The sequence below is a fragment of the Acanthochromis polyacanthus genome, chromosome 3 (genome assembly GCF_021347895.1).
Source record: "Acanthochromis polyacanthus isolate Apoly-LR-REF ecotype Palm Island chromosome 3, KAUST_Apoly_ChrSc, whole genome shotgun sequence".
NCBI lineage: Eukaryota > Metazoa > Chordata > Actinopteri > Pomacentridae > Acanthochromis > Acanthochromis polyacanthus.
In genome coordinates this window covers 3,202,411-3,223,201 of record NC_067115.1, presented here as the reverse complement: position 1 = coordinate 3,223,201, position 20,791 = coordinate 3,202,411, and the positions used below count along the sequence as shown (strand labels likewise).

The following is a 20,791-nucleotide window of genomic DNA, read 5'->3' as shown; positions in this document are numbered from 1 at the left end:
CTAAAAGTGCACTATCCAGTCTCAAGAGCTGCCAAGACTTTGACTTTAAAATCCATCTCAAGATATCTTCCTGAATCATTCTGATTGGAATCACATTTGTAATTTGTGGACATCATGTGTCACTACGCTAGCTGTTGCTTTAGTACAGCGTTCTAGATTCTGAGCAATCTTTCAAGAAAAATCTACCTACATCTAAACTTGAAGCAGACTCTTGAAAGAATCTGCAGGATTTGCACTTGAGGCTCTGTAAACACTTGATAAATTGTGGAGTTGCACAGCTCTAAGCACTCCATATGTCATAGCAAAGAAGCTATTAAGTTTGCAAGTATGAAAGTGTGGGGAAAGTCCAGACATTCGGATTCATACGGCTAGAGAGACCTTGAGATGATGGAAAGCATACATCTTGGCATTAGCTCTGAATGCCCATTTGATAAAGATGACTCAGGCAAACATAACAGTTCCCCTGCATGTTGTTCACTGTAGGCAGGATGGATCTGTAGACTCCCAGTTTTGACTCTGCCGTCAGCGTGTTGCTACAGTTTCATAGCACCAGGTGGTGTTTATCCACTTGTTGCTGCAACTCAGTCGATAACCATTTCTTTTCCAGGCTGTTCATTTTAATGTGCTGTACCAGTTTTCATAGAGACAATTTTCACTTATGTGTCATCTCAGTGACTTCTATCTTTTTCTGCAATACACAAATACAAAGCAATGTCTTTTTGTGTTCTTTCATTACAAGATGCATACCTGTGAATGATGTCCCTGCCTCATACTCTGATCATTCGAATCATATTTAGAGCCCATCAGATGGGAACTCTACAGCAAATGTCGATACTACAGAAAAAGAAAAAACGGCTAAAAAATTGTATTTTTATTCTTTTTCAAAAGATCCTGGTTGTAGCCATGTAGTAGCTGAAACGTTTTCCTCCTTTTCCTTTCTGACACCTTGTCTCTTCTGTCACCTTGTGTCTTTTTGTCAGGCCTTTGATGCATTCATCTACATCTTCTTTGCTCTTGAGATGGTTATAAAGATGGTCGCTCTGGGAATCTTTGGCCGGCGCTGTTACCTCGGGGACACATGGAACCGGCTGGATTTCTTCATTGTCATGGCAGGGTGAGAACCTCCTTTCTCCTTTATTTGATCCCTTTTCCATAACAGGAAAAGGCGCATGGGTGTGAAAAGTGAAGCGTTTTCTTCCAAACACGTGTCTAATACGGGATACATGGTAAAATGATTAGATTTTGGCATACTGTTTGCTGTACCTGTTCTTTAGTCTGATACCAGATGTTATAAAGGTTGAATTCTACATGTTGAAACACCAGTGGAGCATGTCTGAATTATTTGAAAGTTCAGATATTTAATTATGATTTATCATGGTTCTATTTAAAGGCCGAGCTCCAAGTATCTTTTTTTGGGCTCAGCCATCTTTGTCTTCCAGACAGTCCAATATCCATTGTGCTACCATTGTGCATTGCCAAGCATGTCCATGTTAAATATCAAATATTAACATGTTGATAGTCACTGGCTCTCACCTGGGACATGTCTGCCAATAAGGCAGCGATGATACAATTCAGCTCAGCTAATCACTGCAGTCTAATTTAATGAATCAGCTGAAATGACCCTGCCTTCTATTCTGCATGGCTTCTTACTGTTACTGACATCTTCAATGAATATGAGCCAAAACCTTTGACTGCTGAAGTGAAATCATCTACACTGACTGATTTTAGCCTTTATGAAGAAAGTTTGCATATTTTACCAGAAAATATGCGTGTAGTTGTTTTAAAGTTTGGTTTTTTAAACTCTGACTTCTAGTGAAATTGACATTTGACCCTTTGCACAGTTGTAAGAACACAGCAGTTCTCCTAACACTAAAATAATGTGTGATTTTGTGCGTTCACTTTAAGCTTAATAGCTTATCATTTCTCCCTCTTTATATCTTGCTCGGTACACCTGTCTGGGCCACCTGTTGCAGCATTTTGACAGCAGTCTCCTGCTCTTACTGCTGTCAGTTACCTTTGAACGTCTTACCTGTGAACACACTTTGACTGCTTTATTTGACAGTTCATTTGGTCCTGACCAAAGGGAGTACTGGTTCCTTCAAGTTCTGCTCTGTTTCATGTGCACATTGACTCATTACAAACAAACCGAGAGATACTGACATGAAATTATACAGACTGGCGAGTTCTACATGTAATAGTTGCTAAAGTCACTGCAGTATTGAATTATCACAACTGTCAGGTCATTTGATTGTGATGTCCCACGGGAGAAAATCAAAATCTGCTGCACTTTACTCTGCCTATTGGTTTGATCTATTCTGGTATCATAAAGAGCTCCCATGTAAAAGAATAAAGACGAGGAATATTAAGACTGGACCTCATGCTGCACGGATAGAGACTACATCAAAAAGCGACTTCTTGTGTTGTGAACTTCTGGGGGAAACACAGCAGATGCCTTTGGAGGTGTTGCTACAGAGCACTGTAATTCATTTTTACCTCCTGATATATCCAACACGGTCTCACGGGGATTCGTGAAACTGTTACGTAAATTTTTTGTTTCTTTTTCGTGCGCACCAACACGATTTCGTCATGTTTTTCGTGCCGCTCACCACGAAATGTTTTTCGTGTTGCTCACAACGAAACCCGCTGTGGTAATCACAGCTGAAAGTGGTTTATACCGGCGGATTCATGACGATCTAAGCTGTCCATCGGCGTATACTGCTTGTGTGATCGCGTTTGCGGCCGCCGGCCGCCGGACATTCTTTAAATTCCTATGCAAATTGGTAAGTGTACCACCGGGTTATGGTTAGGTTATGGTTAGGTTATGGTTAGGGTTATGGTTAGGGTTATGGTTAGGGACGATGTCATGCAAAATATAGCGTTGGATTCGCCATGGTTTTACATTAAAAATATAATACACACATTCGTTTGAAATACGTTCTGGGTGGCACGAAAAGTCCGCCGTTTAAAATACATTGGTGCGCATTTCGTGGTGAGCGGCACGAAAAACATGACGAAATCGTGTTGGTGCACACGAAACCGAAACAAAAATTTACGTAACAATTTCACGAATCCTCGTGAGATCGGGCTGATATATCATGGAAAAGCCCTGCTTATGTACTGGCAACCACATATGTGAGACAAATCACTAAGATGATCACTTTCATTGCAGGTTTAAATCAGCAGATGGATAGAAAAGGGTATCATACACTTTATTATTATTATTATTTTTAGTTTTAAGGTAAATGATATGACCACACTGAGATGAAGCACAGCAGTGTTGGTGCTATAGATAACATTACTCATCAAATGTATAAACATCAACATTTTTAATGGAGTGGACATTGCTTAACACATGATTGTCTGCTTCAGGGGACTCTGGAGGCGAAAAGAGCCCCGCCGCCCCTCTGTGTCGCACTCCTTTATCTGACCACTGAGCAACTCTTGCCTCACTCATTTGTGCCACTTCTTAGCATTCTTAAAACCATGCAGTGAGTGGGGTTTGATTCAGAGCTGGGGCGATGCCACACTAATAATAATAAGCTCTTGAATTCCTGCTAAATTCATCAAAAAAGTCTGTAATGCAGGTCTGGTTGTATTTCTATTGATTGTTATTACATGAATTCTGACTTTGAATCAAATTATACACTTGTGCAAGCACAAAATTGGGTCATGTAGGATTTCTGTATTGCTGACAAAACCCAAATAGATGTAGTGTGTATTATAATGTAAATATTGTTTCCCTTAGTGCCCCTGTTTAAGATCAGGCAGGCCATGTTTCAATGTGTGCATCTAATTGGTTTTTGGAATTAATATAAGAGCACTGCAGTCTTAACAGTCCTTGTGGGTAGGCTTTCGGTTTAACCAGCAAATGTAGTCGCTATGAAATTAGAGGTGGTGACATAATAAAGAAAACAGCAGAAAACGCTCTGGCAAGAAGCAAACATTTCCAACGCTGAGGTACCAAATTATCACTTGGCACATTAGAATTAAAGCAATTAACATGATTTGATGACTCAAAACAATCAAGTTCCATCCTATCATTTTTATGCTCCCGACATTTGAAACGAGATCATTAGCATGCAATGCTGAGCCCCCCCAACAGTCAGTAAACACATTCCTTTTAAAGGAGATGATACCACCTGGTTGCCTGAGTAAAACCGTGTAAAAATGTCACATCTGTGACTCTCGGGAAGCTTTTTAAAGAGACATCATGGTAGAGAGTTTCAAAACATCTTAATTGACTTTGACAGACTCTGCACAGACAAATGAATGGAAAATGGAACATGATGGAGAGTCTGCATAAAGGCCCAAGGACTCCACCATAATTCCAAATTGGGGGATTCACAAGAAGTGGATTAAATTGCTTAAAATTGAGGCACCAGTGGTTAAGATAATGCAAATTTCTGTGTGGTTCACGGTCCAAAAATGCTGGATCGTACATGTCCAATAATAAATACTCAAACCCTCAAACTCAATGCCTTGAGTCTGCACAATGACTTGCACATGTGTGTAGTTTCTGGTTGTGCTCCGACGCTGTCTCTGCACGGAAAGAATAGTGAGATAATCATACAATGAAGTGTGAAATGGAGAAATACAGACTTGAAGCCTAAAAATACAGTTCAGTTTGTGTCATGCTTGGCAAAACATGACATATAAGCCAGTGTACCGGCTTTGTAGACGGTCAACAAATCTAGAAAAAACTCCACATTACAAAGCTCTCTGAAGATGGCATTACTTAATATGAACCCAGCACTGTTCTCCTTTGTCTTACCACAATGTCCAGAGAGATCCACGCGACATTTGAGGTACATCAATGAGAATACAAAAGCAGTATCTTAACCCTTAGAACCTGATGGATCCCTTTTTCTCGGTTGAATTGCTTTCAGAATTTTTAGTGAGAAAACAATCAAACTTAGTCACAGCTACAAGATGCATACACTTCTGTGTTGATCTCCACACCCGTTACTCTTGTTTAAATTACTCATGAACTCATAATTGCACACATATGTTACTATCAATGCAATGCAACTCTGGCCAAACATCTTGTGGTGCAACATGTTGACATATCACAAGAAAGAGCAGAACCAAATCCACCGTTTACCCGGTTTGCCAGCTCTGCAAGTCAGCAATTGTATGTGGACACTTCAGTGAATAAAATAATGATATCTATTTCCATTAAGCAAGCATTTTTTTCCCACTTTCTGAGTCAAAAAGTATCCCATTCTAATGGTTCTGATACTTCCCGATTCCACACAATCTCCCTTACACAGTTTTGAAAATACATGCCTACTGTCAGTCTGTTATGGTGAGAAAACACACCTTCATGATAGGATTTTATTTTTTTTAAATTTTTTGTGCATTTAGAGGCTAATATAGAAACAAATTGCAAGTACTATCATATTAAATGATGGAAGATCTGAATAACCTTGACTGTTCGGTGGAAATAGGTAAAAGTGAAGCTCTTTCCTCTTTCAAAGGTTGTAAAACTACCCTGAAAATAGAATTCATTTGTAATTCATTCATTCAAATAACTATTTTAGCACCATGTAACAAGAAACTATACTTAAGATTTTGATATTCATGTCACATCTTTCTTAGATTAATTATTGATTTTTTCCCCCTTTTTATTGTCCCCTGTAGGTTTTCACCATTTCAAATTTGCCTTGCATTTTTTCATCTTACACATAATTCCCTCCACTGCCTTTTCTAAATCATTCTCTTCTTTTTTTCCCTTTAAGGGATAGTGACAATTTTCATTCAGTTTTACTACCATGGCTTCTCTGGATTTCCCAGCTTTCTACGCTCCTAACTACAGTGTTCCAGCCCCTAGGCGAGAGACGATACTACTGCCACCATCTTGCTTGCACTTAATGTCTGATCTGATCCTTTTTCTCTACCCTAATGCAACAATTTTTAGCTCATATGCCTTTCTTCATTCCCCATCTTCTCGTCTTTCTGTCAGCAGCAGCTGCAGAGACCTGTCACCTTATCTTTGTGAGCTGAATCCCAATGCTCAGAGCATGCATGGCAGAGAGATACCACCGCCGTCACCCATTACTCCCCAGTCTTACATCCCCCTCATGCAGCGTGTGCAGCAACGAGGACGAATGAGGGGTGTGATAAAACATTGCACCCCTGGGAACTAGTGTGCTGCAAACACAGACAGTAGAAGAGCTGCAGGAAAGGGATTAAGAGCAGCGTGAGTTCCACACCAGGCTTTGCTGAGCTGGCCTTTGTAGCTGAACCAGAATCTGCACACAGTTAGATTGTAAGAAACAATATGTGAGCCGGGTGTTTGTGTTTGTGGAGTAGGCAGGTGGCCAGTACTAAACCAAGAGTTCACTTTTTGTGTGAATTCTCCCTCAGACGCCACCTCCTGCTGTCAAGAATTTTAATTCTGACAAAATACTATCTGGAAACCTCACTGGAATTCTTGCATATGATTCGGTTAGCTAGACAGTTTTCTCTGTCTGGTTTTGCGCAAAAATCAAATTACAATCCTAATTTGTCAGCAGTATGACAGTACCAGCAGACTTCCAGTAATGAGGATGTGAAATAATAACCAAGTAATGCAATAAATTGAATTCCTACAAATACAAGAATGCCACAATACATGAATTTTACAAACATTTAGATATATTTAGCCATTCCAATTTTTTACCTTTTTATTTATTATGACTATCACATAGTCTCACCCTTCCATTGTAAAACAATCTTTGTGTTGGTAGAAGCCTACATAGTAAAGTCATGGAATAAGCTATTAAAAGATCAAATTAAATCAATTTCTTCTGAATCAGGAATCAAAAATTCAAAAAAAGTTTACACCTGTAAAAGATGAATGGGAGCCTTGACAGACAAGCTGGTGATTGATGTGGTTTGTCTTCATGTCTGCACTATTCCAGACATTTTCTTTCGCTCTCATTTTGAACATATTTAGCATACAGCATATAGATGGGCCTATGAATCCCACTATTGGTCTTTTTCTCATTGAGCAACTCATCTCAGTTATTTGCTCTTTCGTCTTTCTCTTTCAGCTGAAGAAGTGATGGCAGCTCTGTTATGCACAACAAAAGCGCTGCCATAGCATATCTGTCTCTATATTCATATCTCATATGTGGTGATTACATACACAGCTCTTGCTCTTGGCTCTCGGTTGCAGTAATAACATTACTTCCAATGAGTGACGCTAATCCTAATTTGTTACAGCGCTCTGCCACTATGTTTGCCTGCAACGGAGTGGACAGGGAGCATTTGGGAGAGACAAAAATTACACAGTAAAGCAAGAGAAGGCATTAGAGTGACAGGAAGTTGTCTTTTCCAGTCTTTGCTGTTTAACTTAATTCAGCACTAGAGCTTTTCTTTTGTTGTTGTCTAAACAAGGAGGTTGGAGGTTTTGTTGTAGAGACATTGCTGGTCATAAAAACACACACAGGTCTTTGGTATTGTTATTTAGTGTTTGTGTGATTAGTGACTGAGCTTTTTGAGTCGCAGATTAAATACTACCCCTAATATCTATCTACAGAAAGGGCACTTCTTGTTCTACGTCTGTAAATGTGCATGAGAGATTCAAGCATCTGTTGAGGTTTTTTCATAAGTTGGGCCACGTTTATTTCTGGTGAGTCTAACTAATCTGATTTCTTCATCACAGTAAGTTTTCAGTTTGGAATAGATTTAAATTTGCGTGGTAAAGTGAATGAGAGAGGTGTTATATACCGGACTTTGCAAAAGTTCTGTTCCACGGTTTCATGGTCTTTAGAGACGTTTACATGTTGGAGTGAAAAATTCCATTAAACAAACTGAAAGTTCTACCTTATAGGCAGGTGTCCTTAATACAATTTTTTTCACCGGTGAAGTTGTATCAAGATGGAAGTCAAAAGAGTTGAGATATCTGTTCTCCTTCATGCTGGCCACAACAAGTCTGACAGAGCCAAACAGCTGAACATCAGCCGGATGACCATCCACAGAGTCGTGGAGAGGCTCAAGAATGGTGAAGATCTTTCAGCGATCTTTCAAGAATGGTGAAGACCTGAAAGATCTTCACCATTCTTTAGCCTCTCCGCGACTCTGGACGGTCATCCGGCTGATGTTCAGCACAAAGGAGAGCAGATATCTCAACTCTTCTGACTTCCATCTTGATACAACTTCACCGGAGAAAAAAATGTATTAAGGACACCTGCCTATAAGGTAGAACTTTCAGTTTATTTAATGGAATTTTTCACTCCGACATGTAAACGTCTCTAAAGATCATGAAACTGAGTGTAACAGAACTTTTGCAAAGCCCGGTAGTTTTTGGGCGTAAATGGTGTCTTTTGCTCTCTGTGACCTTTAAGGAGCAATACTAGTCCTAAAAGGAGGAAAAAGCGCTTCCTAAATCCTTCCATAAAACTTGAAATATGTCATCTGTGAATGAGTATCCAGTAGTGTCACTGCATTTTGTCATTGACATCAAAAAGTGACCGGAATTCTCATTCAGACATGAAGCCGACATGTTCAGATGCCATCAGATTAATAGAAAGGACTCCATGTCTGAATGGGGTTTGAATGACCTAACCTAGACTTAATACTGCCTTACTGTAAGATTGTTTTTTTTCTATCTTCACTGTAACGGCTTCATGTCTCCTGGTTGTCTCTCAGCCTGATCTTTCTTTAAAGCAGCAGTAGAATGAAGAAAATGTCCAATGCACAATGTAGTGGATATAAAGTAATGATAGAGATTACATCAGAGATAGGACTGATTTCTGATAAGCCCCAGTTTTATGATGCAATTATGTCTACCTCCTATTAGATAAGGCTTGATCTATGGTGGAAAGAACAAATGGAGCAACTGTGGAAACGATAAGCAGAAGAAATCAGATGGCTGTTACTGGAGGAGGGAAAGAGAGAGAAGAGGAAGAGTGATGGAAACTAAAACTAGAGCGAACCTCGGACAGACATTCACTTTATAACGAGAGCTCTGGGACTTTCACGACCTTTTAGTTGGCATCATTTCGACTCTATCAGTAGGCAACAAAACCTGCCCACTTACCAATACAGTCAGAGGTTTACTTTGCCTTAGCATCAGGGCTTCTACTTCAGATTAGGATTCTACACTCACCGTCCACTCTATTAGGTACAGCTGTGAAATTTTCTCATATAAAGCTGCTGCATTTTTAAAAATATGATAAAAAAACGATCCCATTAACACACATATTAGACTTATTAATGATGCCTTAGTAGGTGATAGTGATGCAGCACCAGGTGGGCAAAATATGGGGAGCCTTTTTAAATGCAGTCTGCTAATAAACCACCAACAATAACTATGATCTCAGTAATAAATATAAGGTACAGTTATTGTATTTTTAACAACGTGAAAACAGATAAAAATGCAAAAGTTTCTTAAAAGCAGAGCTGTTGCATTGGAATGCTTTAGCTTTTGCAGGTGCTCCTGATAAAGTGACCGCTGAGTGCATTAGTTGTTTGCTGCTTTGAATTGTTCTTCAGGTTTTGAAGAGTAGCTTTCCTTTTTCTGATAGTGGTGTTGACCATTTTGCGTACTGTGTTGCCGGTGACGACCAGGCAGTGATGAAAACAGAAAGCAGTCGTGGCCACTTTAATTGAGCTTGAGTTTGTCGACAAATTTACGACCTCATCAGTTTCGACTTTCGCCTCATAGATGCTGGTGTCACCAAACCTGGAATCCACCCTCTTGTCAGGTATTGTTTCCTCGTGTTTGTGCGTAAGTGCATACATGTGCATATTGTGTATTTGAACATATGTGCTGCCTTTTGTGACAGCCTGTCATTGGGGATAATGTTGGAGAGACTATCTGTAAGTGCAGGCTGAGCTTTTCACCTCCTCTCTCAGGAACCATTCAGCCTCTCAGCTCCTCCATTCTCCCTTCACACTCCCTATCTGTCCGCAACACTCAGCAGAGGAAGCGGGAGAGGAGGTGAAGACGTGCTGTGGGCTGAGAGCCTGAATGAGAAATACAAGCAATCTTGCTGAGAAAGGAAGGGACATCAAAGCGTAATGTCAGGGTTCATAAATTTACACATTTTACGCCCAAACTGCATTTTTATCAAACCCATTGTAAGAATGATAACCAAGAATTTGTCCTTGTTGCTCAGGCTGTGGCTCACTTATTCATGTGTTGCTCTGAGCATCGCCCATCCTTGGTGAGTCACCGCTGCTCATTGGGCAATCTCAGTCGGCTAATCGCTCGCTGTAGTGCCGCTGTTGTTACAGCTATAGATGTTGATTGCATGATTGGCTTCTGATGGGCAAAGCTGCACAGAGGTTTGACTGCTGAGAGATTCACCACAGTGGCAAACGATCATGTCGAAAAAGTTCGTTCTTTACAGGCTGGAAATGCAATTTTTGGCCTTTCGGGGAGAATTTCTCAAGTAAATTGGTCCTTAACACAGACAGGATATATCAGCTTTTACACAGCGTTACCGTAGATCTTGAATTGTGTTTTAGAGTGATAATAATGAAACCATTTATTTCATGGCTTTGTTCAGCAGGAGGATACTGTTTACTGCTATGTACTGCAAAGTGACCTCACCTACTTCAGAGTATGACCAGCTACATTGAAAATTAGACGGACTGTAATATGAAATACTCAAAATAAAGGTAGCTCTCAAAATCATGATAACTGTGAAGTCAAAGGGCAGAGCATCCCCAAACACACCAACTGGTGGATGTAAAACACACTCCAGGCCTGAAGGGGCAACATCAACTTCAGCAAAGGAGTGGAACTAAAAAACGACAACCAGTGCTTCCACAGGGACACAGTTTACCTGGGCACCGCCTCATCCAGCAGGCAAAGGTTTGGTGATCAGTCCATTCAGTTTTCCTTTGATCGTGGTCATCATATGAAATAAGACACAGCTGCTGTTTGGACCATGAGGACGCAACTGGTAGGACTGATTAAGAGAACTTGAAATGTTTGTTTACTTTGTATATAGAAATTGAGGCTTAATTTAATGAATTTGGTTCACACTCAAGATTATTAAGTTTAAAGTCAATTTAAATCATTTAGTAAATGTGTAAATTTAATTTATTTGATTTAAAGAACACATGATATTTGAAAATAGTAATGTGTCAACTTTCATTCCACCTTTAAACCAAAACCAGCAATAAAACAAAGAAGACTGAGTTGTCCCTTTGTGACCCTCATGGCCAAACAGGCTTTTTACAAGTTTGAGCAAAGCTGTGTCGAAACACATACAGAACTTGACAATAACTAAACTGGGGCATGGTTACAAACTGCTGTTGCATCTTGTTTAGCATATGGTTTCGTAGTTAATTTTAGATGTGAGACTGTTTTAAAATGAGAGACTGCTGAGACAGTAATTTCAATCAGTCCCCATGCTTAGTGAGATCATCATGTAATGTTGGGGAGATCCTACTTGTGTCTGAACAAACTGCACCATCCCTGTGTTTTGCCATGTGTTTTCCACAATTCTCAAATTGTTTTCTTGCTACACATATGTAAATATAAGTTTGGAGTCCATGTATCTGACATATGCTTACAGCATATATCTTAAGCATCTCCTCCATACGTAATGAGCTGCCAAACTTTGCACTGGTAAGGGGGGCAGATGGAAGGCCATAATTGATCTCACTCTGCGCTGGCAGAACTATATGTACACATATATCAAATATTCTCCCTCTGCTTTAACAGAAATAAATGCTGTCACAGTTATAGCTCTGTGAAATGGATGGAAGCAGTCACGTTTTTGCATAAAGATAAAAATAACTGTCTGTGTTCCTTTGTTTTCTGACTTTAAGATCAACTATGTAAATTACAAAAAGTTCTATTCTGAAGCGGCATTTACTATGTATTCATCGTTTTACAAGCTGACACCAACATATCCTCTGCATAAATGGTGATTTTTAAACAGAGTACAGCATAGGTTCATTTGCCGGGTCATTAAGTGCACTTGCAGCCATCTAATCTCACAGATCTGCAGTAATCATAGTTTTATCAAGATTTTAAAGCTCATCTTAACTGAAGCTGTTTTAGAGAAGTGTAGACTGAGACTGTGATGAGACTGTGTTGTCTATACAGGAAGGTTTTTTTTTTCTGTTATTAGCCAACCTTCACTGAGCTGGGTCAGATAATAGAAACACCTGCTCATATAGCTCCATACAATTATAACTTTTCCTGAGGTTAGGATTTATTGCAGAACTGTTGTATTAGACTGCATTCATTTTAGCTAGGTGCATAAACTGACCGCATAGCATATATGTGTGTGTGTGTGTGCCCAGTCAGTTGATCGGTATGTTCATATCCACATAGTAAGCCTTTGCACAATACCGTGCAAAGGTTTTACCTTACATGCTTAGATTGTTGTCTTTTTAGTACCATCAGGGAGGTGTCTCTCCTGAAATTCATTCTGCAACATGGCAATAGCCCCAAACAACAAACAAGGAGTCCTGCAACAGATTGTTTGGCTTGCACAGAACCCTGATCTCAACATCACGGAGTCAGTCTGGGATTACATGAAGAGAGTCCACAGAGGACTTGATGCTTGCCAAGATGCTTGAAAGAACCCGCTGTACCTGCCAAGAGCCATAAAACGTGTTCCCAGGAGATTTGGTGCTGTTTTAAAGGCAAAGAGTGATCACGCCAAATATTATTAGACAAATAAAACAAAATAATTAGCATCTATATTGACGTTCAACAAAGTATACTATGGAAGCCTGTTTCCGCTGCTTGAAAAAAACAAAAAATCACATACTATGTCATAATTATGAGACAGTAAGTCATAATTATGACACACAATTGAGATGAGATTATAAAAAAATGAGATACAAAGTCGTGATTACGAGATAGAAAGTCGGAATTATGACTTTCTATCTCATAATAAATGTTTAAGTCAAAATTTCTTATTAACTTGGTGTTTTTATGGTTTTTAAAGTGTTTCCCAAGTGGGAATTGTTTGGGCTGTTGTATACTGGAAGATGACCGAGATCCACTTGTGGTCTGACTGCCCACGAGGGAACTTATTATGTGGTCTCACTGTGGGATTGAACTGTAGCACTGTTTCCATGTTTGTTTTCTCTAATGTTGACCTTCACTTTCTGCTTTCACTTTGCTGGTGTCCTTCATAATTTAATATGAGCAAATTCTCCCATTATCAAAATCAATGATCCCTCCCTATTATGGAACCAAGATAGCTTCTTATACAATAGATGAATTCTCTTGGCAAATAAACGGATTTGCCTCTGGTTGTAAGCCTCTTTGACGTCAGGGTGAGCAAGGCATTTACAAAATCTGTGAGTCACAGCACCGCCTTGTAACCTCGTTGTTTTACTGAAACTTCCAAACTGTCAGTTTTTCTCTAAAAAAGGAACAACTTGCACAGCCATAGTGCTGAATCCGACTTTTGACAAGCAGTCCATTGTTCTACAGGCTATATAATCCACTGGCAGAACACCAAACGGGCACAAACTCACTCGCATACAAGATGACACTATCTCAAATCAAAGTCACATAGTGGAATATGTTCATGAGACATGCTACAGCCATGTGGTTAGAGATTGTATTCATTGTCAGTTATGCTGGCATGCAATACAAGCTTCCTGCTCTACAGCAATAAGAGCTGTCACAGTGTGAGATTTTACATTCCACTTATAAATATTTAACGTGTTGAAGAGTAAAAATTCTGGTAAAGTGTTTAACCATAACTTATTGACCAATATGTTGTTAGTCAGCTTGTGCAGGTATATGTGTATGTTTTTATTGTGTCAATACATTCCTAAGCAAACAGTTTGACATTTACACTGTGGTTAGTAACAGTAATGTGGCCAATAATCTTTAATGGTTTCTGACACTGAAAGTACAGTTAATGAAGCATGGGAGTCAGTCTGGTATCATAGAGCACCGACAGATTTCTAAACAGATGTGGGTGCATTTGTGTCTGAGAAAGCCACTTTTTCATTCAGCATAGATAATATTTGACATACAAACTAGGGCTGGGACTAATTAGTTACAGAAAAAAATAACGTGTTAAAAAAAAACAAGCAAGAATTTCATTGCACCTTTCTCAGTTCTCTTATTTCTGGCACTCCAGTAACACTGATTAACACTCCAGCCCAGTAGGTGGCAGTAATGAACCTAGAGTTTGTTTGCAGCCGCGAAGAAGATACACAGGAATACTGTCAGGTGCAGTGCACAAGAAAGTTTGGTGAACAGTGAAGGAAGACGAGACAAAGGAAGTTTTCTTTTGAGAATCTTCCTGATGGCAGCTTGGATTAAAATGAGGTTGTGTGCAAATTGTGCAACAAAGAGTTTTCTGATCACTGCAGCACTTCAAGCCAACGGTATCACCTCAACACAAAACATGTTGCTTTCAGCACCAAAGCTACGCAAGTCCTGCTACCAGCAAACGGTGTAGCCATCCCATAATAGACCACTTTTCAAGACAGTGCTTGAGTTTACAAAAAGTCCTAAAATGTTGAATATAATTGCTATATTTACACTTTGAGATGAAATGAAAAATGCCGACAAATATAAATGGAAGAGACATTTTCATAACTTAATTATGTTTTTGTTGATGAAAAAATTGTTTATAAACAAAAATGTCTATTCCTCAACAAGGCTGATGTAACTAAGTAATGGAAGAAGGACCTGGATTTCAAATGAAGCATGTTAGGCAGGTAACAAGCAGCGTTATCTGCAGAGGAAAATACCTCCCTTTGCTCTGGATTATACAGTGACACAACAAAACGGGAGCTTTTTAACAATCCAATAAAACCAAGAGTGATGGAAGAAAAATATTTTATTCATAGTAATTGAAACCTTAAAACATGCCATTTAAGAAACAATGATGGAATTTTCTTTTTTTTTATTTCTTCCTGTAGATGGCGTCCTCCTGTACGAATGCATTCTCTTTTTTTCTTTATAATAACATGTAAGCATATAAAACATTGTGCAACGAACAACAACAAAAAACAGAACAGGGGTACAAAATTGAATCATACAATAGGTTGTGAATATTGTGTGTGTGCGGGACTGTAGGGGTGAGCGTGTACATGTGCTAGTTTGTGGTACTTTCTTGGTGGTTGTTTAGCTGGTTATAACAATAAAAGTAACATCAGAGATAATAAGGAGGGCTTAAGCAGAGGCAGTGTTTTAAACAGTAATGTCATAATAATAAATCACTAAAAAAAAATTAAAAAAGACAACAAAAGGAAGTAGACACACATTATAGTATAATAATGCTAAATTGAGGGGGAGATGAGGGATCAAGGAGATGTAACAAAATATATTTGAAGGGGAAATTAATGAAATTTAGTCAGAGTAGCAGTAATGGCAATAATAGTTGAAAAGAACTGTAGGAAGGAGCTGTCCAAAGAAAATTAAACTTCAAGCAACACATTGATTCCGAATGCATTCTTGAAATCTCCCTGGGGCTATCTCAAGAGTAAAGTGTACACGACTCGACCAAGAACTCTGGATGAGTTAAAACACAGAATTCAGGAAGAAATTCACAGTAACCCAGCTGAGACGTTGCAGCGGTCAATGAGGAATCTCAACAGCAGATTTCAAGAATGCATTCGTACAGGAGGACGCCACCTACAGGAAGTCATTTTTAAAAAATGAAAACTCCATCATTGTTTCCTAAATGGCATGTTTTAAGGTTTCAATTACTATGAATAAAATATTTTTCTTCCATCACTCTTGGTTTTATTGGATTGTTAAAAAGTTCCCATTTTTTATGTGTCACCCTGTACATGCACAAAGAAACCTTTAACACTTTGAAAGAAAGAAGAAAAAAAACCCCAAAGCAAACCATGGACTCTCTAAGACTTCCAGGGCCCCCAGGTAAAAATATTTACCGTCCCGTGCAAAGGTGTTAAACACAGCGTCTTGCCACAGCTCTGTGGATTCCGGCTGCCGCTCTCATTTATTCCCAGCCTGACTTGGTGACGTTGACCTCAGGACTCTGTGAGGGTCAGACCATCTGTTACACAACTCTTTGTTCTTCATGTTGCTGAAGACAGTTTTCTGCCGTATGTTTAGGCTCAACTGGCAAGTGAGGCTAAACATCCATTCTACACTGAACACAGAAATGAAACCACACTTGAGCAAGCAGTGAATCATTGAGATTTTCTTTAACATGTAGCATTTCTTCATATATATATTGTGCCTAAATTGCTGTAGCTGTCCTCAGTCTCATCTGTTTTTTATTTTAACCGGTCCTGTGTTGACAGAAAGCCACCTGTCTTAGCAGTGCAGTTTACTGTGACAGAATCCTACTTGATGATTTACTCCCCTACTTCATCTTATTTCATTGTTACAAAGTCAGAGGTTTACACATAGTGCACAACAGAAGTGAGTAGACCCCTGTGTAATATCCCCTAAATGTCAAATGATTTAAAATTCTATCACCTTAAAGTACCTTTGTCATAATTAAAAATACGGGCCCTCAAATTAGAAACTAGTGACTCTGGCAGAACAGCGCAACAAAAGTGAAAAAGCTTTTGATTACTGAAACAAAACCTGTGATTTCCAATTAGCTTAATTGCATGAGCATGAGTCTAAACTGACTGATAACACCAGAACTTTCTTAGTTTTGGACCTTTCTGCATGTCGGCTTTGTGGCTGCATGTGGAAGGAAAAAAGTGCCAGAGGAATGGAAAAATTTGTTTGTGGAACTTCAGAAAGTTGGAAACGGTCAAATGGAAGACTGGTGAGCGTAAACATCTGTTTAAACCCAGCTGTAGTAGAAATCAGGAATCATAGACATAAGACATAACACAGCTAATCAGCTAATCGTCCTGAAATTATGGTAATGCACTACTTGCATGATCTAGCGCTGAAAAACATGCAAGTTCAAATACCTGCTGTGCATCTTAGAAATAATGCAATTTTGAATCATTTGTCATTTATGTGAAGTTGCACAGGGGTGGATTCACCTCTATTTTATAATGTATGATAGGGAGGAATAGAGGAGAAGAATTGACAAAAGAAGCAGCCAGTGCGAATTCTACAACTTCAGTAGATAACTGGCTTTCACCTTTGACAAGATATTCACCCATCTGTGCGTATAACATGTGGACATGTGTATGAGCATCTGTGCGCCGCTGGAGATGTAACAGTAGCTCATTAGAGCTCCGACACCACATGACACCCTGTAGGAATGTGAGAATGAAAAACAATACACACACACAAACCGAGCAAACACACACACACATGCACACTCAGAGGACAAAACAAAGCAGGTAGGGAGGAAATAAATAGGACCAGAGAGATTGAATATATGTGATGCAAAAGAAGGAGGCTGAACATGGAGTTTGTGCGGTGGAAAGTTAATAGAAAGGATAAAAGATTAGAGCAGAAGGGAAAAGGTAAAGAGGGAGAGAGGAGTGAATTACAGCTTCTGTAAATGATTGTTTTGTGCTCACATGTCTGTGTGCATGTGTGTCCCTCTCTGTCTTCTCTGACTTGCAAACCACTTCTGGGACAAAATCTACTGCATCCATTAATCTCATTTTAATAATTAATGCCAGCTTCTCCAGAAGGAGTTTAGCCTAGACTGCTGGTGCAAAATGAGACATTTAGTGCTCTCTGGTAATTGCCATATTAGTTTATTCTTGCCTATTAGACCTGCGTATGTCCAGTGGAATGGTTTAAATGCACATTATCTATTCAGCTGTATTGTGCTTTTCAAGGCTCTCCACCGTCAGTATTAGCAGTTTGATAGGATTTTACAAATTCCTGCTTTAAACAGACTCTTAATGCTTGTGAACTATAATATCTGTACATCTAAGTGTTATGTCCACATCTGTCAGCCACTGCAGCAGATGAACACCTATACCTCAGAGCTTTATTTCCTTCTTCTGCGCTTAAAATTAGCACTGATCACATGTAGGATGAGCTGCTTTAGGATTATCTGTATTGACACATGTAGGAAATACATGTAGGATTTAATACTGTAATACAAATTATAGTATAGATCACATTAATGCCAGCATCCTGACGTTGACATCAGGCTTCCACATAGAGCAGCTGATGTGTATACACATTTTCTATCTTGTTTTTTTCTTCTTCTTCTAGCTGCCACTGATTTCCACATCCCTTCAGGTTCATGATTCTGCCCTGTCCAATGTGCTTAACTCTGTTATTTTCCAGTTTAAATCAGTTTCACACATCTGTACATAACACTAATTTTAGCTCAATTATGTGGCAGTGCAAATGTAAAGGAACACAAACAGAATTTTTCTTTTCCTAGAAACAAGCATGAATTGTTGTAACTGATGTCATGAAAATGTAGGAAAAGCCTCATGCGGTCACACCACACATGTAGAAACTGGACTTTGTGGTTTCCAATCATGGGCACCACCGAATATTATTTCAGAAATTGATTAGTTAATTAATACTTCATAATGCATGTTGTATATTAATAATTCATCAAATCTACTTGTATTGATCAGTGTCATTATCACAAGCTGTGAACACTGATTTCATTGACCTCCAATTCCCAAACAAACGAACAAAAAATACACTGTAGAACCAACAATAATTATACAAAAACATTTAGAACAAATATTATGAACAACAGTGACGTAAAAAACAACAGACAATGAATGAATAAATGCAGACAAACTAAGTGACTGCGATCGTTACTGGAAGCAGTTGGTAATGCAGTGATCAATTTAGAGTCCGTTTGGAATTGGAAGCCAAACTTATAAGTCCATCCATCATCTACACTGCTGAATCCTGTTTAGGGTCATGAGGGGACTGGAGTCTATCACAGCTGACTTAGGGTGAAGTCAGGGGACACCCTGGACAGGTTAGCAGTCTATCACAGGGCTACACAGAGAGACCAACAATTACACTCTCATTCAGACCTATGGACAATTTAGAATCCTTAATTAACCTCAGCATGTTTTTGGACTGTGGGAGGAAGGTGGAGAACCCGGAGAAAACCCGAACAGAAAGAGGCCCAAAGGACCCAAACTGGGGATCTTCTACGAGTCAAAGCTCATAGTTCTAAAGAAAATGTTCACGTTATCCTATTAATAAAGTTAAGTCTTGAAGCCTAACTTTCCGTAAAACATAGAAAAAACAAAGCGCAGCTTAAATTGTGTAAAAGAATCCTTAGTAAGCCCAAACTAAGTAGTCAAAATGCGTGTAAAAAGAATGCCAGCATGAAAATAAGCACAAATAATTCAGTTTTTTGACCATCATGTGAGCTCAAAGTTGCATCCCACTCTTTTATACAGAATGTTTAGGAGTCAAATTCAAATCGGCGTCAAACCAGTCATGGATGTGTTTCCCCAAGAAGTGGTGTTGAGCTTCACTGTCTCACAAAATACTCACTTACTTTAAGATCATTTCTCAGACATATAAATCCAGCTGGTAAATATCCATGATGATTAAAGATCTAAAAGCTCACTAAACATGCAATTAAAATGATATCAAACATGACATGCTCATCTAATACGGCTCCTGAGACAATCAGAAGAAATGTCCACAAGCATACAAAGTGAAATTTTTCAGGATATGTGAGAGTAAACTTCTAAAATAACTAAGGATGTAAGCATATATATTCAACAGTAATGAAATAGGTCTTTGGAATAGGAGTATATATGGTTGGGATGAGAGTCTCTCTGTGTCTCTTATTGCAGTGACAGAGGGAAGAGGGGTGTTTGTGTATCAGGTGTGTGAGTCTTCAGCAAACACTTCAGATCTGATGTGTTTATCTTCAGCACTGGTCCTGATCAACCTGGCATCACAGATTGAGTCCAGATGTTGTGTTCATCACTCCAGTGATGCTGAATGTCTTTATTTTGAGGATTTAAAACTGTTCAGTTAATTGTGGTAAGGAAAGTTCTGGTTGTTAGGGAGAGAGAAGTGTCAGAAAGTCAGAGTGAAGAATGCCTCTTCTTCAGAGGTGGGCTTTTCTTTACTGTTGGCACTTTCTGACCCTTATCAGAGTCTGGTGGAGGTGGAAACATCCTGCTGTCTGTAAGAGAGACATGTGTGGTCCTTTAGTAGTAAGCAAACAACCAGCAGATGTTCCATTTAGATAAGAGTTTTAAGGTAGCTGTCTTCTGAAATGGTTTCTTATCAAATTTACAGCTGTAGAAAGGCTGTCTGGATTCTCTGTGTGTTGCTTTGCTCCTTCATCCGCTAAATATAGACTTGCCGACATAAACATAAAACTTGTAGCACTGGGAATTTCATTACATAGGTTTAATGAAAAGCGTCTCTTTCCAGGTGGTTTTGTACATCTCTGCTTTCTTCTGTCGTTTTATAATCACGCTCATTAAAGAACAGACATTTCTTGTGTCGCTCGCTGATGATGAAGTGCATTGTTTGACACTGACCATAGTGAATGTGACTTTTAAAGATCACTGCGCCACGGCGAAATAATTACCACCGTTGGGAACACCGCGTTTGTTTGATTAAAAAAGTGAGAACTCTGTGAAGGGAGCCTCCAAACAGACACATAACCTTCATCCAGAGTCCTGACTTTAATGTGAAACTGCAAAGAATCGTCAGGACTCTGAAGCGTACGGCCCGGGAGAGGTGAAAACATTACACGTGGCTTTAAATGAGGGAAGGATACTCTAGCTTTCCTTTCAGTTTCAGGTTTGAGGCATTCGAAAAAATGATTAACTTTATCAAATACAGACAGTGGCCATTTTCAGTTGACTAATAATTACAGTTTAAAACTCTGACTCTGTCGCTGCTTCTAGGCATTTTTTTTTCTCCTGTCACATTTTTACTTAATGTAGACTCATTTTTCACTGCAGTATAAAGTGTATAAAAGATCATCTGTGCAGTATAACA

The 20,791-nt window shown here is 39.1% G+C and overlaps 1 protein-coding gene across 1 annotated transcript in view; it reads left to right on the top strand.

Annotated features, from left to right (window-relative positions):
• The window catches only part of LOC110951180 (voltage-dependent T-type calcium channel subunit alpha-1I-like), a 285,257-nt gene that overhangs the window by 118,569 nt on the left and 145,897 nt on the right, over positions 1-20,791 (top strand). The window contains exon 4 of the mRNA XM_051945256.1: positions 981-1,114. Within this exon, the coding sequence (XP_051801216.1) occupies positions 981-1,114 (134 nt within the window). The remainder of the gene's footprint in view (positions 1-980; positions 1,115-20,791) is intronic.